Source organism: Aplysia californica, unplaced genomic scaffold (genome assembly GCF_000002075.1).
Source record: "Aplysia californica isolate F4 #8 unplaced genomic scaffold, AplCal3.0 scaffold00142, whole genome shotgun sequence".
In the NCBI taxonomy this organism is placed as follows: domain Eukaryota; kingdom Metazoa; phylum Mollusca; class Gastropoda; order Aplysiida; family Aplysiidae; genus Aplysia; species Aplysia californica.
In genome coordinates this window covers 864,753-891,463 of record NW_004797412.1, presented here as the reverse complement: position 1 = coordinate 891,463, position 26,711 = coordinate 864,753, and the positions used below count along the sequence as shown (strand labels likewise).

At 40.9% G+C, this 26,711-nt stretch overlaps 1 protein-coding gene across 1 annotated transcript; it reads left to right on the top strand.

Annotated features, from left to right (window-relative positions):
* The first annotated feature begins 261 nt into the window (after window positions 1-261).
* LOC101848041 lies at window positions 262-15,424 on the top strand. The gene is made up of 5 exons (XM_005096931.3): window positions 262-366; window positions 6,455-6,646; window positions 7,497-7,757; window positions 9,906-10,103; window positions 12,944-15,424. Exons 2-5 carry the CDS (start codon window positions 6,500-6,502, stop codon window positions 13,292-13,294), a joined length of 957 nt encoding a protein of 318 aa, XP_005096988.1. The 5' UTR covers window positions 262-366; window positions 6,455-6,499; the 3' UTR covers window positions 13,295-15,424.
* The last annotated feature ends 11,287 nt before the right edge of the window (window positions 15,425-26,711 follow it).

Below are 26,711 nucleotides of genomic sequence, written 5' to 3'. Positions count from 1 at the left end.
AAAAGAATAAAATTACAGTAGGTATAGCCAGCTTATTTCATTTATTAATTGGGGTTTTTTTTTGGTTACATTTAGATCTACATATCTGTAAAATTATTAAAATTTCATGAGGAGAACGATGGCAGGCGAATCAATAATATTATGACGGCTATTTGGATTGATGTGACACCGCAATGTTTTTATTTGTTTTTGTGATCAGCTTTGTGCGAGTAGATTTGATTGGACAAGACGGCCAGCATCTACCAATGAAATTTTTGGTAACACTTGATTTCATTGTTGTGAAACAAAATGGCGATTTGTGTTGATTGTTGAGTGAGACCTGAGACGCAGTGTAACACGAAAGAGACCATAGTCAACGTACTCAAAGTGAGCTCTTTACGTCTTGATCTCAACCTCTAGGGAGTAGGATTTATTCTCAGTTTTTAAATGGTTTAGGAAAAGAAAGTGGCTATTCTCACCCGCCTGGAAGTTCTCGCAAGATCTACTCCTCCCCTCTTCTCTCTCTCTCTGTCTCTTTCTGAATACTGTCTATCGGTGTGGACGATCAAATTGACCAAAACAAAGTTAAAAAATGATGTTAAAACACAAACGTAAATTAATTTGGTTGTCTACAAAGATGCTACGGCTATAAATACTTTTCAAATCGAGCCGAACTACGCGGGTCGGGTCGCCATTTTGTTTTGTTCTCTCTCTTTCTCTCTCTCACTCTCTCTCTCCACTGCCCACAGACAATTGTACGCTTTTAGTTTTAGTAGGCTACAGTTGTAATGGAACGTTTGTTCACAGCACAGAATTCTACAATTTTTCTGTTATCACTGTGTAGAATTCTGTGGTTTAGGGTGAACGCAAAATTTGTTGGCCTAGATCTAGGCTAACGGTGAACGCGCACCGGGTGAGAATAGCCAAAAGACTCGCCAGCACTATTCTCACCCCGGGTGAGAATAGAGGTGGCCTTAGGAAAAAAGATCTAGATTCTACTGCCAGGTCCAAGTAGCGCAGAGGAGTACTGTTAGTGTTGTGTTGTTAGCCCATTTTTAGTCGATCAGTTCCGTAGTGTAGGAGGCTTAATATAAGTTAAAGGGTGAGAATAGCGCAGGCAAGTCTTTTGGCTATTCTCACCCGGTGGGCGTTCACCGTTATAGCCTAGAGTACATCCTGTGGTGCGATATACAGTAAGCAATCTTTTGTGGATATCTCTGGAAGTTACAGGTCGATCTTCATGATTTTTTCACCAGAAGTTAGAAAAACTTCCTCTCTATACGGTGTAGCGCATTACTGTAACAGCAGTTTAAAATTTCTATATTTTGTGGTGGTGTTTGTTTGGTAACGTGTGTCTGGTTTGGTGCGCAAGGTTTCTGGTTTGGTGCAACATATCGTCTTGTTGGGTGCGCAATAGTACCATGTTTACAGCTCTAGATCTAGATCTAGCTCTTTTCTGACACTTTTCATCTTTCTCTATCCTTGCTTTGTCTTCTTTTCCTTGCAAGAAGTTCCTGTACTGACCATAATGGAAGGCCAAGGTCAATTAGGCGTGTTCTTTTTGGGAGCTGTGCGCCCCCTGACAGGAGATTTCCTTACACCTTGTGTATGTGTTTTGATAATGGATAAAAAGAAAGGTGCTGTGGACACAAGAAGGGGAAAGAAGAAAACAAGAATAAGACTATACCTAGACTAGTATTTTAGAAGGAAAAGGACAAAAAAGAAGAAGAAAAAGACGTGAAAAGAAGAAATTGAAAAAGAAAGGTGCTGTGGACACAAGGAAGTGAAAGAAGAAAACAAGAATTAGACTAGACCTAGACTAGTATTCTTTAAGGAAAAGGGCAAAAAAGAAGAAGAAAAAGACATGAAAAGAAGAAATTGAACATTTTGGAGATTATATTTCCATATTAATTAATTTTGACATGAATACATTAACTTATCATCTTCCAATGGCAATATAATGCATCCAAATGGAAGGAAAACAGTCTGTTTCAGTGCACAATGCAGGTCATAAAGAAATAACTTAATAAGTAAAACAAACAAAGGGCCTAGAAGCCACACTATCAATGCCAAATAGCAAAAAAGCCGATATTGCGCACGAAACGGACTGCCCAAATTTGGTCCGCTTCAGTGCGCAACCCTATCTAGCACGTTCCTGGGCATTAAGAAGCAGCCTGCGATAGTATTTATCGATTCTAGTATACATTCTACGATACATTAGAGCTAGATTAGCTAGATGTGCTAAATAATCGACTACTCAAGCGCTTAGTAAATTGATCGATACCGGTTACGAAAACCATTAATATGAAGGGGCAAAACTTTCCGACACCGTAGAATCACGTGTGTTGACAGGAACCTCCAAAACGAAAGTGAAATAAGCTGCATTCTGCGCATGCTCACAGAAAATGACCTCGTTTTCGCTGTTCTTATCCAAAACAAAGCAGGAGACCGGGGGTTGCGCACCAAAACAGTAGCGCGGTGATGCGGGCCTACTCTAGATCTAGGCCAACCAATTTTGCGTTCACCCTAAACCACAGAATTCTACACTGTGATAACAGAAAAATTGTAGAATTCTGTGCCATGAAGAAACGTTCCATTACTACTGTTAGCCTACTAAAATAAAAGCAAACAATTTTGTCTGTGGGCAGTGGAGAGAGAGAGAGGAGTAGCGCGAGAACTTCCGGGCAAAAATGGCGACTCGCGTAGTTCGGCTCGATTCGAAAAGTTAAATAGCCGTAGCATCTTTGTAGACGACCAAATTAATTTACTTTTGTGTTTTAACATCATTTTTAAACTTTGATTTGGTCAATTTGATCGTCCACATCGATAGACAGTATTCAGAAAGAGACAGAGAGAGAGAAGAGGGGAGGAGTAGATCTTGCGAGAACTTCCAGGCAAAACAAAATGGCGACCCCCGTAGTTTGGCTCGATTCGAAAAGTGAAATAGCCATAGCATCTTTGTAGTCGATACAATTAGCTTACTTTTGTGCTATAACGTAATCTTTTCTTTGCCTTTATCCATTTGATCATCCACATTGATAGAAAGTATTCCGAAATTAGGAAAAACAGGTCTTGTTTTACACCGGGTGAGAATAGCCTACGGTGGCAAGTCTCACCCGGGGTGAGAGGTCGATCGTATTTCTATTCTCACCCCAGGTGAGAATAGCCACTTCCTTAAAAAAAAGGTAGCGTCAATTGCCACCGAGTGACGAGGTGGCAATTGGCAAAAATTGACTTTTTGTCAAGGTAGCGTCAATTGCCACCGAGTGAAGCTTTGTCAAGTCTGAAAACAACACTAATCTTTAGCATTAGCCTATAGGCCTACATGAATACATGTGTGTATAATGGGTCAATTTGTTCTCAACTAATTTCATTGGATGAGCATCTAGTCTAGAGCTATGGTACCAACTTGGCGTGTTTTCAATGAGACGTAGGCCTAGATCTAGGCTAGCCTTAGCCTACTACACTTTGGTGTAGAACCAATGTTGGGCGCGATCTGTCGATTTGCGCGATCCATCGACCGCGCAGCGCATTTGGTTGATTGAGGAAATGCACGACAATCCATCGATTGTTGCGCATTCTATTGATCAGCGGATCGCGCAGCGCTTTTTGTCGATCCGTGAAATATGTACTTACTGCGCATTCTGTGGATAAACTATGATGATGAGGTGAATTTTTAAAAAAGAAAATTGGTTTACTGGGCACGTCAGTCTTTGAGTTTGAGCGTCCAAGAAGAGTTGTGTGATGAACTTTAAGTGGTGACGGTTGAGTGAGGCCGATAAATTGACACGATGTTAAATCGAGCACCTGCACTCAGTATTTGGACGGATGTGATTGGCTGTGTACTTCACGTGGTATTCCAAATACGGTCAAGATTTAATGGCTTGTGATAAATTGTTGTGTGTTGATTAAACATTTATTATACAAGTATTGTTTTCTTTATTGTTTCCTTGAACAAGAGCACCTCGAGCACAACCAACCTCTGCATACTGAATAAGTGTTTGGAGTGATACTCACCGACCTATACTATAAGTATAGGCCTAACCCTGATTGCCCTCTCATTAGATCTACCCAATGGCAGTGTCTAAGTACACGATAGCCGACAACTCAGGCCAGGGTCTTTCCACCACCACAACAGCATCATCATTACTTCCACCACCACTATACTATACAGCATCATCATTACGTCCACCACCATTTGTCTTTCCAAGTGACAGCACAGGACAAATATTGATTTATTTTCTTTCCGGTTACCGTGTACATAGATACTGAGACTATGTGCCCTATTACCATGTGTACGTAGATACTGAGACTAGGTGCCCGGTTACCATGTACGTAGATACTGAGACTAGGTGCCCGGTTACCGTGTACGTAGATACTGAGACTAGGTGCCCAGTTACCGTGTACGTAGATACTGAGACTAGGTGCCCAGTTACCATGTACGTAGATACTGAGACTAGGTGCCCAGTTACCATGTACGTAGATACTGAGACTAGGTGCCCAGTTACCCTGTACGTAGATACAGAGACTAGGTGCCTGGTTACCGTGTACGTAGATACTGAGACTAGGTGCCCGGTTACCGTGTACGTAGATACTGAGACTAGGTGCCCGGCTACCATGTACATAGATACTGAGACTAGGTGCCCGGTTACCATGTACGTAGACATTTATACACAAAATCGGAAGCAAAAACGGAAGTCGAGTAAAAAAAACTGAACTGAGTTGCCTGCCAAACCTATTTGAGACTAGATCTATTTTCGGCACTATTCTGAACTCTAACTTTTTTTTTTTTTGAGCTGAGAACAATTTTGGCATTAACTTTGACCTGTAATTCACTACGTCATTTTCCGTATAAAGGAATACTGAAATTTTCCATTGAAAAGGGTCTGCGTCTATGCCCTTTATAGAGGACCTGCGAGCTTCCAGGTTGAAGTAGGTCGGCCCGGGTAGCCTGGTTCGCTCCCTTTATGTGGGGCCTGTGCGCTTCCAGGTCAAAGTAGGTCAGCCCGGGTAGCCTGGTTCGCTCCCTTTATGTAGGGCCTGCGCGCTTCCAGGTCGAAGTAGGTCAGCCCGGGTAGCCTGGTTCGCTCCCTTTATGTAGGGCCTGCACGCTTCCAGGTCGAAGTAGGTCAGCCCGGGTAGCCTGGTTCGCTCCCTTTATGTAGGGCCTGCACGCTTCCAGGGTTAAGAAGTAAAAAATGGTGTAAAAAGCAGATAAAAATAAACCCCCAAAAAATGCTTTTTAGAACATATCTGAGCATGAGGCAGATCTTCTATGAGAGCAAAATAAAAAGATGAATTTCCTTTATATATAATAACGTCTATCGTCCTTATAAAATCTCTCCTCTTTCGTTTTTGTGTAGGCCTATGTTACTCTGTCTCTAGTAAAAATCTATTCTTCAGCATTTAAATTGCCTTATTATTGTGTTGCAAGTGCTGTAAAACTCTTACTTCTAAAACAAAAAAATTGAATTTAATGATAGAGATATAAAGGAAAGAACTTTTTTGTGGGGATTCTAAAATGTTTAGGTTTACGTTTTGATAAATTTTACATGGAAGGACTTCCATTGACAAGAGATCACCCCTACAAACAATAAAGAAGAAGGGACCTAACCTTAACCCTGACCCTAACCCAAACCCGGAGGAACTTCTGTAACGAGTGACCACCCCAACATACACAATAAAGAAGAGACCTAACCCTGACCCAACCCTTACCCCTACACCAAACTCAAACCCAAACCGTAACTCTCTATTCTACTCTTAGTGGTTGCTCTAAATGGAATTCCTCTTCCCAAAACAAAACCATTTACTGTAACCCTATTGGCCTATCCCTAGCCTTAAACCTTTAAGCCTAACTGCCTAACTCTAACCCGAGGCTTAACCTAACCGTAACCCTAACCCTATATATCTTTCTTCGTAGAGTACAATGGTCACTTGTTTCGGAAGTCCTCCCCTTTAGGTAGGCAGTTATGTACAAACTGTAATTTGTATAGGCTTTTCATCAGTGGGAAAGAATGTTAAATTTAAAGTTAGTTCATGCTGTATGTAATTTTAATGTAAAAATGTTTGGTCTATGAAATTTCGAAAAAGTCTGTGTGCTTTTGCTTAGGGCCAAAGGTAGTCCCCCCCCCCCCCCCCCCCAATAGAAGCTCAAGCTGAAGGTTATTTCTTAGCATATATAATATAATTAATTGTTGATTTTGCCATGCAATTAGCCTCTTTATTAGTGAAATATTGTGTATTAATGTATGTATCTATGCATGTATTTATAATGCATGTACGTATTTATAATTATGTATTTATGTATGTCATGCATGTTTGCCATAGTACACCAAAGTGCCCTTCTGGGACAAATAAAAGTGTAATTTATTATTATTTATTTTATTTTAAGTATACACATACAGGGGATTTCTTCAACAAGCTTTTGTAATTGTTGTTTATTGTGAAAATATTTTTCATTTTCTCTTCTTGTTAGGAACATACATAAAGTGTATACTGGGAACACGGCAGCTGTCAGCCAATGTCAAAGAAAGATCGCAAGCGTGTGCTGGCCCAGATCTGGGGCACCCCTACAAGCCATGACATCGACATGGTAGACGAGGGGGACCAGATCGTTGTGTTCTCGAATTATCGGGGCATCATCAACTGGTGGATGGAGATCTTTAAAGTAAGTATAGTATACTTATAACTCGAGGCAGTTTGCAGAGAAATTGTTGTCTAAGTTTTATGTAATAATGAGTGCCATGTAATACAGTAAAACCTGCTCCACGCCGTATGGATACGATAGTAAAACACGACGTACGGAGAGGGTTAAGTAATATTTGATGTATTTATTTTGTATCTACTGCTCAGTGTAAGACCCTGTCATATATCAGCACTTTTTGCATGGCATACAGTGTAAGCATTGCTGCGTGGAACACAGAAGACTCGAAATCACGCATCCGTCAAACTGTGCCTATAAAAAAAATCTATCTTCTTTATCTCCCCTCCTTCTATTTTGGGTTTGTTACTCTCTAGCAACACTTCTAATCTTCGGCAGTTATGTGACCTTATTGTGTTGCAAGTGCCGTAAAACTCCTGCTAGAACTAAAAACTAAACTGTGCCTACAGTCCCGTTTCTTTTCTTCTTCTTTATCTGTGTAAAATATCCCTCGAACGACAGATCCCACGAACTACCGAGGCCAGTCCCAATGAATTCGAGCTATCCGTTTTATACTGTACTTGGCAATCTTACAAGAAGCAGTCAGCCCCTTGTAACCCAAATTTTTTCTCAAGAATCAATAAAGTGTCATTTATTTATTATTATCTATTTATTTTTTTTTGTATTTTACGTGGTTTTGGGGATCTTGAACTGCGATTGCTGATATTTTAATATTTATTAGTTTTCATATGACAATGACATGAATGAAAACTAAATTTGAGAGATGTATAAGTATGTTGTTAGCCCTGAGTGTAGTAAACTAATTAATAATGTTTCGTTTTTGTTTTGTTTTGTTTTTTTCTTTTCTTCAATAAAGACATACTACCCAAACATCAAATGCAGAGAGAAAGGTGATGTGATCAAAATCAAGCCCACCGTGGGAGTGACCATTAAGCTCAACAAAACAACAAAACTGATGAGAGTCAGCGGGAAGGACCATTGGCCGTGGTTTGTCGACACGTTTGAAGCCTTGCTGGAGGTGGGCAATGGTGATGCCATTGAGCTCCCAAGTGATGGCGGGTCTGTCTCGGAAAACTCTGTCACTCGCTACCTGCAGCTCAACAAGGAGGACGAAGAGGTGAGAGTCAAGCATTATCCCATTTATTTAGCCATCAGATATTACAGAATGGGATCATGCAGAAGAGTTAATGCTCAGATGCTACTGGATCGCTAACAACAACAACAACAGCCATCAGACATGAGGAATCGAGTTCTACATTGTCACATTTACTTATAGAGGTTCTTCAAAGCTTCCAAATGCCCAAATTTCTGAGGACAGTCTCTCATTCGGAGATTATGTCCTTCTGTTCCTCTTAACTCTTTACACCCTGAGTTTTTTCCACAGTTTCCCCGAGTTTTTTCTACAGTCACCTATACCTGGCGCACTGTGTCTCATTATATCCCCAAAAGCTTGCCTCTAACTTTTAAATGGCAGAAACAAAGGATTAGTCATTGCTAAAAGAAACTTGGGTCGAGAATAGTTCCGCAAAACAAGAAAAAATAGCATTTAATTAACAAAACAGTTGTCACAAGTATCGGACGCTCCCAGCATCCGGTGAGGTTTTAAGAGTTAAGTCATTGTTGCTCTATTTGTTGTCCTTCACAATTGTATTTCCCCACGCTTGAAATGCTCATGCTCTTCTCATTTCAATATAGGATGAAAATCTACTTAACTTTCGACTGCCTTTACTTTTTGTTTAGAATTCTTTCTTGAGAATGTATTATAAATAACATATATCTATAGTTTAAGGGTGTTTTGTTTAAAGTCAAACTGTTGTGGGTCATTTTTTTCTATTTTTTTTCTCTGAGTTTTTATCTACTGGAACCTTGTTTTTTAATTGTTGCCTTGTAGTTTCCTTCACCAAGTTGATAATTGAAAAAGGAGAGATGGGGTATTGGGGTATTTTAGGCGCTGTTAGGCACTGTTTTGACCCTTGTAAATAGTGAAACGTGCTTTTCTCTCAAGGAGCCCCCAGACCTGGAAATATCTCTCGGTTTTTTTTTAACATGTGTGCTTGTCGCTTATGTTTATTTCAAGATTCATGACTATTCAATTTTAGTCGGTCGTGTGTTAAGAGACCCAAGTCTAGCAAGACTAGTCTGTTTTATATTTAGTCGCTTTTAAGCGCAAGGGCTATCCCGAAAAATGCTGTTCTGAGAAAATCGAAGGTCAAGTTTTTGCCCCTTGTTCAGTTATTTTAAAAGACAGGGAGAGTGTTCTTCAGTTGCCATTAAATGTTGAAGGGAGATGCAGTTTTCTATCCTTACGTTTATGAACTCATAAAATATGCAGAACTTCATCTTTCACATTATTCTCAGATTGATTGTTGGAAGCCAACTCTTATCTTGTCTTGTCCATGCCTGTTGATTTATATCACAATCCTCTGTTTCTTAACTTACCTCCCTGTTCTTTGGTTTTAGACTTTTTGTACAGCGTTTTTTTTACCATATCCATGGTTAATTTGTCATTTATCCTACACCTATGCAAAGAAATATGGAATTAATGCAAGTCTTTCTTAAAATTCTTGTCATGACATTCCTCCTGCTTCTTCGAATCCTTCATATTTTTGGCAATGTAGGATGAGGTTGGTGGGTGGTTGGCGGGTGCTCTGGTGTGGTTTGCTTCTTTTTTCCTATCAAACATCTATCGTGCTTATCTCCACTTTTTCTTTTTTTGTGTTTGTTACTCTCTTGTAACACCTCTCATCTCCTGGCGCTCATATGACCTTATTGTGTTGCAAGTGCCATAAAACCTTTACTAAAACTAAACTAAGGATGGGGTTGAGGCAATTTGTATTGATGCTAGCACTTGCATCCCCATTGAGCTTTTGAGAAACAACAGTAACGAACTGTGAAGATGTTGTGACACACTTCTGGCCTCAGTGGCCTAGTGGTTAGGTTACTGGACTCGTAATCGCGAGGTTGCGGGGTCGGGAGTTTGAGCCGTGTCCTTGGGAAAGGCACTTTACACGAATTTTCCCCACTTCACCCAGGTTGAAATGGGTACCCAGCCATAGACAGCAAAAGATCTTGTCAGTTTGTTAGTGTTTTAGCACCTATAAATGGCTGCTTGCACTGTATGCTTCCCAGGCAGTTGAGTTTGTTTAAGAATGCTCTCATGTCTGCTGGGGTAGTAATATAGATTGTGAAGCACATAGAGCTTGCTGTTGAGGGGGGATTTGCGCTTTACAAATGCTATCTATTATTATTATTATTATTCTTTCAGGTGCAAGATTTACTGGACCGCATTCCCGACGGCGGGGGTATCATGCATCACGAGTTTATCATGCGATTGTGGAAGACCCTGCTGGACGACTGGTTCGGTGTGGGGGCCAATGTCTTTGTGGTCACTCCCAGGATCGACTCGGAGCGGCTCTTCACCATCATGCTGCTCATGATCAGAAATAAAGGCACGGGTTTTAAGGTGAGGCGGGTGTTAAGATTTTTCGTGATTTTTATGTAGTTTTCTGTTAGGTGGGGTGGATCTGTGTCTTCATCGTGTAGAAGTGACATGACCTCAGTGTGCGTGCGTGAGAGAGAGAGAGAGAGTGTGTGAGGGAGAGAGAGTGTGTGTGAGGAAGAGAGAGGGTGTGTGAGGGAGAGAGAGGGTGTGTGAGGGAGAGAGAGGGTGTGTGAGGGAGAGAGAGGGAGAGAAAGAGAGAGAGTGTGTGAGGGAGAGAGAGGGAGTGATGGAGAGTGTTTTCATGAAAGATCTGCTTTTCCTGCTCTCAAGGGCATGTAGTTGAATAGTGATTGTAGGGCATAAAAGTGTAAATAGGACAAAGTTAAAAATTACCTAGGGAAAACAGAATGCTTAAACTGCAGAAAGTTATAGGGTGATAGAATTATTTTGTACTACTTTATCCCATTTGTGATGGTTTTCCATGGTCTGAAATACTGGCTGGTAGGTAGTGTCCAATGGTTTTTCTCCAATGCGCTGGCCAAGAAAAGTCTCTTTGATCTAAGATAAGATAGTACTTTATTATCACAGAGGGAAATTTTTCTTGGCTGTACAGGACCGTAAAAACACATGCAGGTATACATAAAAAAAAATTTAATTATATATTACTCTCATCAAAATTCAATATAAAAAAAGAAGATTAGCTGACAAAATGTACTTTCACATCAGATGCATCATTCAACCACATGCAGGAATTTAATTACAAGACTTTTGGAGTTATATATAAGAGCAACACACATCTATGCTCATTCTGACAAAAGCCTTATGCTAGATGGTAAAAAACTTCTTTTATATCTTTCTTTCTTTGATTTTGGAGGTACAGTCGAACCTGCCTTAACGGAAACCTGTCTTAACGGAATCTCCTCGCCCCCCCCCCCCTTGATATATTCCTCTTTAATTACCTGCTTAAAGCGGAAACCTGTTCAACGCGGAAACGGAAAGAAAAATCCGCTCCCTTCCGAGGGTTTCACCTGTCTAAGACAGAAAATGCTTTGCCCGCTCAGCCCTAATTTGAAACAAAACTAGCAAGTTTGGTTCTGCCGGCTATAAACTTAACGCAATGGCCATGCCGCTGGATGAGGAAGAGGAGTAGGGGTGCAATTAGGGGGTAGATGTTACCCCATCATGTGAGCCCTGAGGGATGCAGATGGTCAGTGTAGTGTGGGTGTGAAATCTCACAACTGCCCGTGAGAGTGCTTGAGTAGCGAGCCACTACGGAAACTTTCCTGAGTAGCCAGAAGCCAGAGGTGTGAAATTAGATTGACCAATGCCAGCCGAGAAAAGAGTTCCTCGAATCGTTGTTACAATGATGGTAGTGAGGGGTGGCACCTTTGGGTGGGGCTAAGGGTGGAAGCAAAGGAGATGTTCAAACGTTTCTGGTTTTTAATAGGTCAAACAGTGGTCCTATGAAAAGCAAGCACTGGTGGTAATTGGATAAGTAAAACTGACGCATGTCATTATCAGACAGGATAGCAATTGAGAGGTTTTAAGTTTTGACCACTGCTTGCCGATCGGACAAGCGATCCATGATCCCACCGGCTGGGCCTTTGAACCCCCCCCCCTAAATTCCCCTGTCCAAGACGGAAAATGTCTAAGACGGAATTTTCCCCCCCGCTCCCTTGCGATTCCGTCTTACACAGGTTCGACTGTACATATCTTCCGCTGCATGATCTTACACTCTGCGTGGAAAGGGGGTGTGATGGGTTTATAGTTTATAATGCTTTTTATATTTTTTGTAAGTGTGGTGTTATACATATCATCAATTCTAGTAAGTAAAAATCTGGTGGTAAAACAGATCATATTCTGACAAAATGAGACAGAATCGGCTGTCACTGCATGTTGGGAATCTTTTCGAGAGACGGATTTGTCACCTATGGTTGTTTTTTTTGTTGGTTGTTTTTTGGTTGTTTTTTTTGGGGGGGGGGTTGTTTTTGTTTTTGTTGGTTTTTTTATCCCTTGCCCATTTATATGAGATTGACGCCATCTGATTAGTAGAAAAAAGTGCATATGATAGTGTCCAATAGTGTATTACGTCCATACTTAGTATAACAAGTAACTGTAATAGCAGATAGAGATTCCAGGATTATAGACGTAAATCATTGATCTGAGAGCAGGGATGATTTGAAATATAATGGTGGTGATGAGTGATGATGTGAGATTGCGTTTAAGTAATGTTAGCGTTAGTCCTATCTTCCTCTGCTCCAATGAGTCACAAGGGACGTGGGCACCCTCTATCCCGTTCCCTACTGGAACCATCTTTACTGTCACCTATTGTTATTTAAAGTGTCTTTATGACCTTTTGTCAAGGTGTGATTGTGACCGATCATTAATTAAGGTGTATGTTTCACCTGTTACCAAGGTGTATGTTTCACCTGTTGTCAAGGTGTATGTTTCACCTGTTACCAAGGTGTATGTTTCACCTGTTACCAAGGTGTATGTTTCACCTGTTACCAAGGTGTATGTTTCACCTGTTGTCAAGGTGTATGTGTGACTTATTGTCCAAGTGTAAATGTGGCCTATTGTCAAGGTTTGTTTGTGGTTTGTGTCTGATCTGTCACCAAATCTTTTTTAAGTTTCAGTAAAAATTTTATGGCACTTGCAACACAATAAGGTCATATAAATGCTGAAGATTAGAGGTGTTACAAGTGAGTAACAGACACAAAAAAGGAGGAGGAGAGAGCTAGAAGGACGATACATTTCGATAGGAATGAAGGAGCAAACCACACCAGAGCACCCGCCATGCCAACCACCCACTCACCATATAGATCTGTATCTCTGATCCATTGTCTTGTGTTTACTCGCAGGTCACTCTGATGACTCCTTTCAAACAGGACGGGGATCGCTTCGATAAAATCATGGACAAAACGAAAAGGCGAATGAAGGAGGTGAAAACGGCTCAGGACTCTCGACTGGTCTCCGACGTGAAGCTGCAGTGGGTGATAAACACGCTGGAGATCAAGCACGAGGACTTCTCCACCAACTTCGTGGCAGCCTACAAGGATGAGGAGGCCGAGGTGCTCACGACGACCGCCCACTTCCACAAAGCTCACTTCCACCACCAGCAGAAGGACAACGTCTGCTACAACCGGCTCAGTCCGCACGATCTCAGGAAAAATTACCTCTTACCGCTCGACATTGGGAGCAACGTTCTCTGAGACAAACAATGTCCTTGTCCAGACCCACTTTTTAGTTGTGAGTTCCTAAAATTTCCTTGAAAAACCCTCCCAGCCGCACGACGTACAATGAAATTGCTCGCTCGCTCACACACAGCTCACTATTGGTCGCTTTTAAGCACAAGGGGGCTGTCCCGAAAAATGCTGTTTTGAAACAATCGAAGGTCAAGAAAGTTTGTTCTGTTTCTTTGACTCTTTGCCTACTGAATTTTTTTCTGAGTTCGGACTGAATTATTTCCCCTAAAAACTTTACAGACCTAGGGTATATCATAAAAACAGTCATAACTTCACTAAAAATGTAGCCATCTCTTTAGTTTTGGTCAGAAATCAAAGGAAAATGAATGAACTGTCACAATAAATTTAATTTCATGCTAAATAAATTTAAATAAAGAAACGACAAGGAGTGAAAGAGAGGGATCTTTCCGGCAACGATAAAAATAACATAAAAATTCAAAACTAACCTCCAAATAATGCTTTTATTCTGCTGCTATCCCAGGTATCCTCCAGTAGAGCAAACTGCATCCAATATCCAATAAATAACAGTTGGAATCATGTTGATAGGTCCACATTTGTAAAAGTTATATCCATTTTAGTGTCGTTGGGTGAAAATGCATAATTTATAAAAATTAGTCGAAACCAGAAAAGAACAACAATACTACTCTATACAATTGTGTACAGTTCTATCATCCCTCATCTCTGCATGGTTATTTTTTCAGTATTATTTGTCTGGTACAACGGGAAGCATTTTTGGGGCACAGGTGAGGTTGGTTGGTGCAGCCTGTACAAAAATAGCTGGTGCGTTTCCTTTTCCGAGACGTGCTGCAGTAGGCACAATTGACATCTCCCCCATCAAAGTCAGTCAAATGTTGTCCTTGTGCCCTCTCAGTTGGAGTGCCTTCTGGTCTTCTCCCCTTTTGTGGTGCGGGGAGAATAGCAAGATGACTTATGCATAGCTGCCCACTGTCCCGGGCCATCCGTATTTTGTACAGATTTTCTTGAAAAATCGCTGTTGTCCCGGAAATACGGATTTTGACCGGCGGTCCCGGAAAATAAAAACTTGGCAAGCATACTTCTTAAACAGAAAAATTAGCCTTCTGTTGCTGAGGAAAATGACGAAAATTCGAGAGAGTTGGCAGGTGTGCAGATCCGACAAAGTCAGCTGATACGCATGCGCAGCGCTCGGCCTCTTCATTCGTTTGAAAAGATGGCGTCAAAACGTTCGGCGATGCGTTCTAAGTCCGACTCTGGACCAAGTAAAGCAAATAAACCGAAAAGGCAGCAAGTTTTTCTTGACTAATACAAGGTGTCCCTGATAATTAGTCAATGTCCCTGATTTTGAGCAAGGCTGTCCCTGACCAGACCATCAATGATTTATTTATAGAGGCACCAGCCATCCATGTCCAGGTGCTGTTTTAGCCGAAGGCTGTCCCTGATAGCCACAGAGAGGGGTGGGGAGCTATGCTTATGCTTGCAGCCACATCAGTCAATTCCTTGATAAGTATGTCTTGAACTGTGCAAGTGGCATTTGCTTTGTCTCTGTTGGACGTGAGAGTTTGAACAGTATGTGCAAATTTACCTGGGCCACTTCAGTCATCCAGGCAAACACTTTTTTACACCATTTCTTGGTGTTACGAGAATGAGTGCCATAATATGAGATGAGTTGATCTATTCGATCGCACCCATTCATCTTCATGTTATGGTCTTGCACCATGATCGGCTTTTCCACTGGTTGCCCAACTTCCTGCACAGTCACCATGCCAGCCGTAACTATGCGTAGACACCAGAATGCTTGGCTTTTTAGCTATTTTGTCCCTCCAGCTAGCTACGAGCACCTTAGAGTTTTTATCCTTGTAGAAAACTACTTCTCTCTGTGAGCAAGTGTTTGTGTTTTGAGCTGAGGTGGAAAGCCCTTTCGGTTGACTTGAAGGGTTCCGGTGTAATTGAAGTTTTTCTCCTGGAGGTCTTTGAGGAGTGCAGCAGATGTATAAAACCTGCCTGCATAGATGTGATGGTGAGGCTTCAATGGTTCCAGCAATTTGTCAAAAACCTACACTGCATGGGCTGATGTTGGGTCCACTTCTGGTCGGTACAATGTTCCCGTTCCGAAATAAATGAGTAAATTCCACAAATAGCCTGTTGTCGAATCACAAGCCCCGAAAGTTTTTATATGGAACTTTTTAGGTTTCGACGCGTTGAATTGTCTGTGTTTGAACCATCCCTTCCAACCGATAACCATTTCATCAATTGAAATGTTTTCATACAGGTAGAATGCATCTTGAAAACTTGACTAGAGTTCATTCACGAAGGACTCAATTTTCGCTTCCCTTCTTCATCTACCTTGCTTGCATGCAAAACGCAACTCAAATTGACACCTTGGAAACATGCTACTATACCATGGGGTGAATTCATGGGCAGTCTGTGACCAGTAGTCTTTGATGGCAGGACGAGGATCCTTACCCATGGCAATGATGACTGCAAAATATTTGTACATTTCATATCGGCCGATGGATTCCCAAGAATTGAAGATGGAATGCTTCCGTAGTGGAGTGTGCTGCTGAATTACTTTGTCTGCGTACTGGTTTATATTTGTTATAAGTTTATCTACAATTTCCTGTGTAAGCAGAGCAGAGAAGAACTGTATAGGAGTAGCTGTGTGATCTAGATCTAGTTTTAGTCCAGAGTCAGTTTCACAGAATCCCGTAGCGCCTACCTCAGTTCCCAAAGCTACTTTTCCCCACTCTGGCTCTTGGTGCTGTTGCAAGGCTTCATTTGCTGGCTTTTCTTCCCTTTACTTTGCCTTTTCCCACAACTCTCCTTCGCTTTAGTAAGGGCTGATCTTCAGTATTCATTGTCACGACTAGCTTCACTATCGCAAGATTCTGATTCAGAGATGTTCGTAGATCTAGATCTGGTATGGTCAACGACTCTTCTACAACTGCTAGATCTAGGTCTAGGACTAGAATCAACACTTTCACCTTCACTACCACTTTCCTCTGATTCAGAACTCAAAACAGCAAACACTGCTGACCTAGCCTGTTCACTTGTAAGACGTCTTGGAGGTCTAGATGGATCAGGAGTGGGCGTGGTCATTTTCAGCTGATTTTTTTTTTTTTGAAACACAAACACACTTGTAAACTGAGCCAACAGAATCAAACCGCGCGGAATTTATTGCTACTGATGCTTCAGTGTCGTTCCACAGGAGGTCCAGTACTTTATACTGACAATAAGATGTATAAAAAGTTGAATCTGAGGTGAAACGAGACAAAATTCTGACTGACCCTGATTTTACCATTAGACACATTTTAACCGAATGTTTAGACTTTGGAGAGATCCGAAGGAAATACTTCAAATGCAAGAAATTGCAAGACATTTTTTCCGTGGTTGGTCCCAACAGAATTTTGGATTTATGAAGGGCCCTTGGCCTCTATGGAAAATTGTAGTTTTGACAAAATTGAATATTTAAAGTTTTTATGAAAGTTGTTTTAATCTGAAATTATATATCTACACCAAATTTTTACATATTTTAACGTTTAAGATCAAATAGCCCGTACACAGCCGTGCAGTGAACTACGTATTAAAAAAAACTAACTTGTGTTTCGCGCGCTCATATGACCTTATACAGTTGCGAGCGCCGTAAAACCCTATACTAAACAACTGACTGACACTAAGTGGACCGATATATCGGCACACAGTCCAGCTAGGCCAGGAGCGGGAGCCAATGTATCGGCACACAGTCCAGCAAGGCCAGGAGCAGGAGCCGATGTATCGGCACACAGTCCAGCTAGGCCAGGAGCGGAAGCCGATGTATCGGCACACAGTCCATCAAGGCCAGGAGCGGGAGCCGATGTATCTGCATAAAGTAGGCAAAGAGTTGAAAGAGAAGGAGAGAGTTTTTTCTCTATAACCAAACAAATATACCCACCAGTTAAACCAAACTTCTCCTATATGTTGGGCAATACCCACTTTTGGTGTTTGTCAAGATTTCTGGAAACCCCGAAATCTGGGTTATCCCGCTTGTCCTTAAAAGCGACCAATTGGTCCGAGACCTGTGGTAATCCATCTTGATATCCCATGAAAAAAGTGTGCGATTTTTTACCTTTCTTTTTAATAAAGGAGGGTTTTTAAAAACTGGGTAGCATTATTGAACTGTTTAATTTTGGGAGCAAAGTGGAATGGGAGTGAATGAGAACTTCTTTGACACATTTGTAGATTGCCAATGGATAGTTCTGCAAAGTTTTCAATGAGATTATTTTTCACCTTTCTGTTTGTTCTTTTTAATTCTTTGCACCGTACACGTGACACTTATAACACGAGATCCCACATCAGATATTTGATTCTGTGGCTGTGAATAGAGTGCTTTGTTTACCGGAGAGAGAGAAAGAGAGAGAGAGAGAATGTGTATAAGAGATTGAGAGAGAGAGAGAGTGTGTGTGTGTGTATAAGAGATTGAGAAAGAAAGAGAGAGAGAGGGGAGAGAGTGTGTATAAGAGATTGAGAAAGAGAGAGAGAGAGAGTGTGTGTGTGTATAAGAGATTGAGAAAGAAAGAGAGAGAGGGGAGAGAGAGTGTGTGTGTGTGTATAAGAGATTGAGAAAGAGAGAGAGAGAGAGCAGATTCTCTTTCCAGGCTGCTTGTTAGAGTGATGTTTGCCATCGCCTGAACAAGGACTTGCTGTTTCTTTGTTTTGTATTTGGTCATGTGAAACTGATCACTTTGAAGAGGTTTTGTACATTACATTACATGTTGACGATGTCATGGCTCTCTTTTAGAAAGGAGCTTGTCTCTTTGCAAGAGGTTTCTGTGTTTGATTACTGGGCAGCCTTTTGATGGTCCGCTAGAATGAATTGAGTCTTCGTGTCTTTTTAAAACCTTTTGAGTGATTTTGAACACTTTTTTCCCTGTGTATATCTCTGCAGTAGCAAGGAAAGTGAGCAACTTTAATTTTTTATTGTACAGTCTTAGTCTATGAAACAAGGTCACAGTTGCTCATTTTTCTTGTGACAATGAAGATTTGCATGTTCATGGTCATTGTGATGGGTTTTACATTCTTGTAAAAGTTTCCTTTTTCTTGCTATTTGTATTAACTGCGGCAATTTTGGTTATAAAAAAAATTCTCCTTGTCTTTTAAAGAAACTGAACAAGGAGCAAAAACTTTACCTTCGATTTTTTCAAAACAGTATTTTTGGGGATAGCTCCCTTGTCCTTAAAAGCGACCAATTTATTGGTGTGTGAGAACTGAGGGCCACACAATTGCATTTTATAAGACATCTTTTAAGTAGGTAGAAAATTCTGGATTGTTTGAGGTATGCTGGGGCACAGTTGTCATACCCGCTTGAGAAAAAAATTCTTCTTGTCATGCCTAATCTGTTAAATTCTGCTCCCTCAAATTGTTGTTCAACCTCCTCTTGTTGTAGATTTCAAGGCATGAATATGTATATTTTAAGGTTCTGATGATTGTAAAAAATGCAGGAATATTTTGCCATAGTATTATCCTTTGTCTCAGAGACATTCCAAATGCTCTGTTCCTAACGTTTCAGAGATGGAGGGCAATGACTGAATTTAATGCACTTTGAATTGTTTTTTGTATGCGACCACTGATGGAAGCCACAGGTGGAGGAAAAAATAATGACCTAATGTTCATTTTTGTTACTACCAATCTCACCTGTTTCTGTTTTACTTGTTCCAATGAGTGCTTTTGTCAGTTTGACACCATTCATGATTCTATTGACGGTTTTCTTTATATGTATACATATTGTGAGATTTGTGCATTCCATTCAATAAGACTTTTAGAATATTAGTTGTGAGTGCTATGACTTTGAGGTTGTGAAGCTCCGTTGTGTGTACATTTTTATCTGCTGACCTGGTCTGTACACCAGCTTTTTGATGTGGATTTTCTGCTTGAGGGTACAATGTACATGCTTTCCTAACCCTTAAGCAAAGTTGTGAGCTGGACTTTCCTTGATCTTCAATTCGTAGAAGGTGATGACTGATTGATAGATTGTATCGATGCTAGACACATGGGACATGAAAAGAAAAGGAGATATATTATTTTTTTTAAATAAATACATTAATTTTTTGTTTTTGTTTTTGTAGCAGGTAAGTGAAGAAGGAAAAGATTAGATAAATGGAAGAATAAATACATTAATTTTTTTATAATTTTTTTGCTGTAGTGATGCAAGCAGTTGTAATTTGACAGATAATGTTTACTCCTTATCTTCGGCAAGCCGCTCCCAGCGGCTCGCAGTCGGAACCACTGTGCTGGTGAGTCGCTGACAGCGGCTGGGGCTCATTCCTGTACAATGACTTTGACATCGAATTATTTTTGTGCAATTGACGAAAACAGGTCTCGTGTACCGGAAGTTCCTTCATTAGATGAAGAACTATCAAAATAGGTTTGCTTGTTTCGATTTAGTGACGTTTTTGTCATTTGTATATTTAGCACAAAAAAGGGCCCCAGTGTAGTGGGTTTACCTTCCTCGGAGATAAGGAGTTAAGTGGGTGGTTGGAGTGTGCCACAAGTAGGTCCTGTTTCTTTACCTGACCTCTGTCGCTTCTGTCTGCTTGTCTGACTTTTCCCCAGCGCTAACTAACCCTTATTGTGTCCTTAACCAGCAGCTGCACAAGTGGGTCTTATTGGACTGCGATATAGATAGCAAAAGATTCCACCTTTTTGTACTAACAAATTATTTAGATGTAGAAGGTTCTAAATTCATCTATCGTCTTAATCTCTGCTCCTTCTTTTTTGTGTTTGTTACTCTCTTGTAACACCTCTAATCTTCAGCACTTATATAACCTTATTGTGTTGCAAGTGCCGTGAAATGATTATAGCATAGCATTAAGAGTAATTGTGATGAGAAAAGGGTTGAAAGAGCTGGAGCCTCTGAACATCGGTAATGTTGCACCATTTGTTTGAGTAGCTCCCACACACCCCCCTCCCCCTCTCCCCCTCTCCCAGGGCAGTGCTACTGACTGAGTGTCTTAAGGCCATTCCCAAAGGTGGGATATTAACCTTGTTCTTATGCACAGTAGTATTGTAAATGGGCTGATTTATCAATGTCATGCTCATACTGTGCCGGAACAAATTAGGGGGAACAGCTGCTTTTTCTTCCCCCCCCCCCCTTTACTATTATCATTTTTCCTCTACTTTTTTTGTATGTTTGTCACTCTCTTGTGACCCGCTATTTCCGGGGTGCCTTGATAGTCAAAGCAGACTTTCTGCTGTTGAGGCTAGAGAGGTAGGCAAAGTAAGCCTGATTCCCCTCTTGGACTTCCCTGTTGACATCCACCCCTTGGCGCTGATATGACCTTATGCAGTTGCGAGCGCTGTAAAACCTTACTAAAACAAAAGAGTAGCTCCTACAGAACAGAGTGTAATGAAAGGACGTATGTGCATTGATGTTTATTTTGCATCATTGAAAGCCGATGAGCCACCAGTGAGAAGAACGTGGGTGGTTTGCGGGTGCTCTGCTGTGGTTTGCTTCTTCTTTCCTATGAAACATCTATTGACCTTATCTCCCCTTCTTCTTTTTTATGTTTGTTACTCTCTAACTTGTAACACCTCTAATCTTCTGGCGCTCATATGACCTTATGCAGTTGCTAGCGCCGTAAAACCTCTACTAAAACTAAGTGAGAAGGACGGGTGCTGCTTACATTTGAATGTGAGATTCTGAAGTATATCTGGTTGTATGATGCAAATTGTCGGAAGTTATTTTCTCTACTAATTTATGAAGTGTCTGTATTCTAGAGAGGACGGGTGCAATATTTGTGTCTTATAAAATCTTGTCCAAAGCGTGAAGACACCTTCTGGAGTTTGTGACTCCAGTATTTAAGGCGTGTCGTCATTTCATTTTGTACAGTTTTGTGTTGAATCGTTTTATTTTCCCTCAGCGACTATTGCATTCCACATTGTTTTTCTCTCTGATGTCGTTCCTGGTCATGTATTATTGGCGCTGTCTCGAAGTCGAAGTAAGAAAATGGTTTGTTTGAACTTCATTTGAACACCCACTTTATTTAAACCTACTTTACAGGGTGAGAAAAACAAGTTTTGGAATCTTGAAACAGCGACGATATATATACATATCATTATCATATCATTCCTATCACCACCTTTAGGTGAAATTTTGCCTTATTTTTTAATTTTTTTTCAATTAAAAAAAAAAACGTCGTAGAGCGACTGATTTTGAATGTGTGTCTACAAAGTTGTACAATAAATCTCCATGAATGAAACAGGTGGTTGGTGTTTTTGTAATTTAGCTTTATAAGTGATGCACGAGGCAGGGGTAGGCCACGAGAGACATAGAGGAGATGTGTGGAAAGGGACATGAGAGAGATGAAGCTCAATTGGAACGAGCTAGGAAGGATGGCCCAGGATAGAGATAATGGAAGGAGCTTGTATGTGGCCTATACCCTGCTAGGGATGAAAGGCATTGATGATTTATGAGTGTTGGGACTGTCTTTGCAATATGCTCTTCCCAGTACTAATTCTCTTCTAGTTTTACTTTTGGCCTAATCTGCTTCTTAGGGAAACGACACAGGTTTTGTTCTGAGTTCATCACTAATCAGTTATGTGGGGGGCTCTCGTGGCCTAGAGGTTAAGGTGTTCGCCTCTCATTCAAAGGTCCCGGGTTTGAATCCGGGTAGCGACCGAAAACATTTTTTCTCTAAAATTGTCTCCTTTCACCTCCTTTCCTGCTCTCTAGCAATGTTCTATCGTTTGCTTTCGTCTCCTCTTTCTGCCCCCACCCCCTCACCTCCTTTGCCCCCTCCTCTTGGCTCCTGACTCTTTCTGCAGCCTTTCTACTGCTACTCCTTGGCTCCTTCTTACTGCTGTTCTTTTTTTTTAAGCAACACCCCTGATCTTCTGGTAGGAAAGATCTACTCCTAGCCTTCGCGGACAAGGGCGAAAAATCTCGAAGGGCCCGTGTTCGAATTGGTGGTCTAAAATCGATAAAAGAATAGGCTTCCGCCGCCACCCGGGCAAAATTCAAAATTTCCCACAACTGAAAAAGTTGAATGTGTCCCGCGCGCTCGTTTAACCTTATGCAGTTGCGAGCGCCATAAAACACTTACAAAAAAAATATATCATTTATGTGCCACCCCCACCCCCTCCCTCCCATGGAGGTGGCGTCGGTGGACTAGTGGTAAAACTACCAGACTGGTAATTGTGAGATTGCGGGTTCTGGGGTTCGAGCCTCAGCTCGGTCCGACGTTGCGGCCTTGGGAAAGACACTTTACACGAATTTCCCACTTGGCTCGGTCCTTTCGGAGAGGGGCGTTAACTCGGAGGTTCCGCCTCTTAAATAACCTAATAGTGTTGATAGGGGCGTTAAACCTATACCAGTGGGTGGTTGGCGGGTGCTCTGGTGTGATTTGCTCCTTCTTTCCTATCAAACAACTATTGTCCTTGTCTCCCCTCCTCCTTTTTGTGTTAGTTACTTCTTTGTAACACCTCTAATCTTCAGCACTTATATGACCCTATTGTGTTGCAAGTGCTGCAAAACACCTACTATACTAAAACAAACATAACCTATACCATTTTTCACCTCTAATCGACACCATTAAAGTCATTTAGGATGTGGGCTGCTTTGGCCATGTAAGTTGGGGCAAACTTGGGCTCGGGGCGGTGCCACTGACTGAAGTGTCTTTAGACCATTCCCAAATGGGGGACATTTCTCGTTCTGGTGCACAGTAGAATTGCAAATGGGCTGATTCATCAATGTCACGCTCATAACTGTGCCTGATCTACAACAGGGAACTGCTGCTTTTTCTTTCCTAATCCTTACTATCGTCATTTCCTCTAATTCTTTTGTAAGTTTGTCATACTCTTGTGACCCTCTATTTCCGGGGTGCCTTGATAGTCGAAACAGACTTTGTGCTACATGTATTGAAGCTAGAGAGGTGAGCAGAGTAAGTCTGATTCCCTGTAAAGACTTCTCTGTTGACATCCACCCCTTGGCGCTCATATGACCTTATGCAGTTGCGAGCGCCGTAAAACCTCTAGTAAAAAAAAAAGAAGAAGACACAATAAAAATTTCTTTTCATTCGATATTCAATACAGATCCTTTCTACTAAAGTCGATGCACCCCAATAAACGCGCGAACACAATTTCACGTTTCTCTGATTTCGCAAAAGTTTGCCAAGCCTGATTTTTAAAGGTCATTTTTGAGTTACATCTCACTCGTCTCTTAACATAGATTAAATATCAATATGTCAAATCATGCAGAATTTATTTAGCTTTAAATCGGTAAGCTGCATGAGCGGGAAGTACAAGCCTATAACAATAACACGATGATTGGGGGATTACATTTTCAAGTTTGTTTTGGACGCCACTATATACGCTCACATTTATAATATTGTCGATGGTTAGATATATATCCAGTCTGATATGATAGTGTTCATTTTGCTGACCCCTGCTTCATACAGGTCATCTTCATCTTGTTGTCTTTGCTTCTCAAGCTGGAATTGCTGTCTCTTTCGCTCTTTATGACTGTCCTCGGGGTTTTATGCCCCTCGCATACTTCAGCAAAATTTGATAATTTTTTGCAAAATTTCTGATTATTTTCCTGTATCATTCTTTGTTAAAATTAACAGAATCGCATAATTTCACATTTTGGGGCTCAGTTTGCATAATTTCAGATTTTTTTTTTCATAAAACCGCGGGGACAGTTATGACCCCATCTTGATAGGCGTTTCCCGTCCACCATGGCACATTTTAGTTTGTTTGTGGTTCTACCGGACTGGTGTATGTGGGGATATCGTCCAACAGGACTGTCCAAGGCTTTCATATTTGCTCACAGTCCTGAAGGACCACGGTGAAATGCCAAGAGATAGAGAGAGAGAGAGAGAGAGAGAGAGAGAGAGAGAGAGAGAGAGAGAGAGCGAGAGAGAGAGAGAGAATTCGATGTGATATTATCCTTCCACTTACTCTCCATCCACGCTGGTGTCTCACTCTCAGCATTCGGTTGCTCATCATTGTCGACCCTGTTGTCTCTCAGACTCAGGGAATGTTGATCTAAGAGCTCTCACACACAGGCTCTATACGGACCTTAAATAAAAGTGCGTTTGCGTTCAACATTATATTTAACCACTTGACATGCACGCAGCAGCCAGACCGCTGTGTCCAGATTTTTTCCGTCCACCTTACAATCTGAATTGCGTCAAGCATGCCATGCATTTTCTGGTCTGTGCGGACAGAAAAGGGGAGTTGACGTCACTAAACACGCCAGCATACACACTCCGCTACACATTTCGCTCGTGGTACTTGGTACATGAACCTTTTACTTTTAGTGGGACCACCAATCTCTCCTTTGGTGTAACTGAATTCCTCCAGTTTGTGTTTCGTTTCTGAAGCCCACTGGCACATAACTCCAGCAAGGATTGAAATATTTTTGGCATCAATAAAAAATATTCCAAACTTTTCTCAACATCTGTAAATATTTGGGGCAACAATTTGAATTCTCCTAAAGTCCCCCTGTCTTTACAAATAGAGTGAATCCAGTGACGCCGTTTGGATGCTAGGGCTTTTCTTTTGTACCACCAAAGCAGAAATATCTTGCGCTTCCTCGTGAGCGCCATCTTGAAACCGGAAAAATATGTATGTTCTGTATGGAGCCTGTGTGAACGGTATAACCGTACTTTTCTGTACAGAAATTTGCTGGCCCGGAAAAAGTATGGTCTGTCTCTATGGAGTCTGTGTATTTTTAGCCTAAGTCCTCAGCTGGTTGTTTTAGTTGTTTTTTTTTTAGTTCTTTTCTTCCACTATTGATCCCTCTAAGTTTATAACGACCGTACAGAAACTTGTTTGGTCGTTTTCGTACAATGTTTATATCCGCACAGTTCAAGATTTTTCGTGCATGATATTCAAGAACTCTGTTCAAACCGATATAATGCTTTTGTATTCACCTGTCCCGGGGGTTTTATTTGATCATTTTTGGCATAATTTCTGATAATTTTCCTTTATCATTCTTTGTTAAAATTAACAGAATCGCATAACTTCACATTTTTGGGGGGCTCAATTTGCATAATTTCAGATTTTTTTTGGCGTAAAACCGCAGGGACAGATTCACAACCGAATACTAAAATACGTACTAAGAATAAGTTAGAATGGAAGTTTTCCGTATTGCCTCTACCGCACCAAGACAAATCTGTCTTTAGGCCGTTTAGTCAGTTTTGTCGCAGAATTTCACTTCCACTTGAGCCGTACCGCAATAAGGCTCAAGCGTCTTAAGTGTCTTAAGACTTTGATATTAAGGAACATGATGGAATTGACAAAGCTAGCTTGTGTATGTGCTCTAATGTTTCCAGTCAGACGAAAGAAACATAAAACACGATTTTGGATTTTACTTTTAAATATCTGTTATAATAATCTTTCAAACCTTTATTGTTCAGTAACGGTTTACCTTCAACTACACTTATTAATTTCTTAATCCAATGATAAATAGAATTTAAAAAATGCTGATGGTCTTTGCCCCATATGCTCAGACTGTAGTTTGACGTAAAAACGATCAGATGCATATTAGATGTTGGTGAAAGGAACTCGGCGTGTCATCAAAACACAACTGATGCACGTATGTATGTCGTGTAGGTGTGTGAAACTCGGCGTGTCGTCAAAACACAACTGATGCACGTATGTATGTCGTGTAGGTGTGTGAAACTCGGCTTGTCGTCAAAACACAACTGATGCACGTATGTATGTATGTCGTGTAGGTGTGTGAAACTCGGCGTGTCGTCAAAACACAACTGATGCACGTATGTATGTCGTGTAGGTGTGTGAAACTCGGCGTGTCGTCAATTTTCTTATACTTAGAGTGCGGTCAAAAATTTGTGGCGCAACGTATCCTCAATTAATATATCTTAAACGGGTGGATGACCGTCACCCATACTTTGCACAGCAGTTTGTATCAATTTGTCCTAACTTAAACATATGTTTCCTCAACGATTGAGGCTAGATTAAAAAACTTTTCTTCTTAAATTTATTTAAAATACTTCAAATCTCCTTCACACGGAAAATGGGATTGTTCACATCACTCCCCCCTTCTCACACACATTTTATATGACACTATCTTGTTGAAAAACTTTTATAAGAAATTAATTTTATAGTGAACACGTTTTTTGCACTAAAGTTTCTCAAAACATGCGTTCAATAAGCATAATGTCGCGATTAGAAAAAAAGTCAGGCTTGCTTTTAAAGGCGATAGTATTGCCTCGGCTGTGCACCTTTTAAAATCTAAATAATAAGGAAAACAGCCTTATCAATTGTAACTAATTTATATCAGTGATCAAGTCCGAACTGTTTTTGAATCACCATTTTGCGAAATTAGAGATCACAATCTTCAAAATGATGTATAACATGACTGATTTCTAAGCGTGTGGAGAGCTTTCTGCCCCTTAAAAAAACGAAC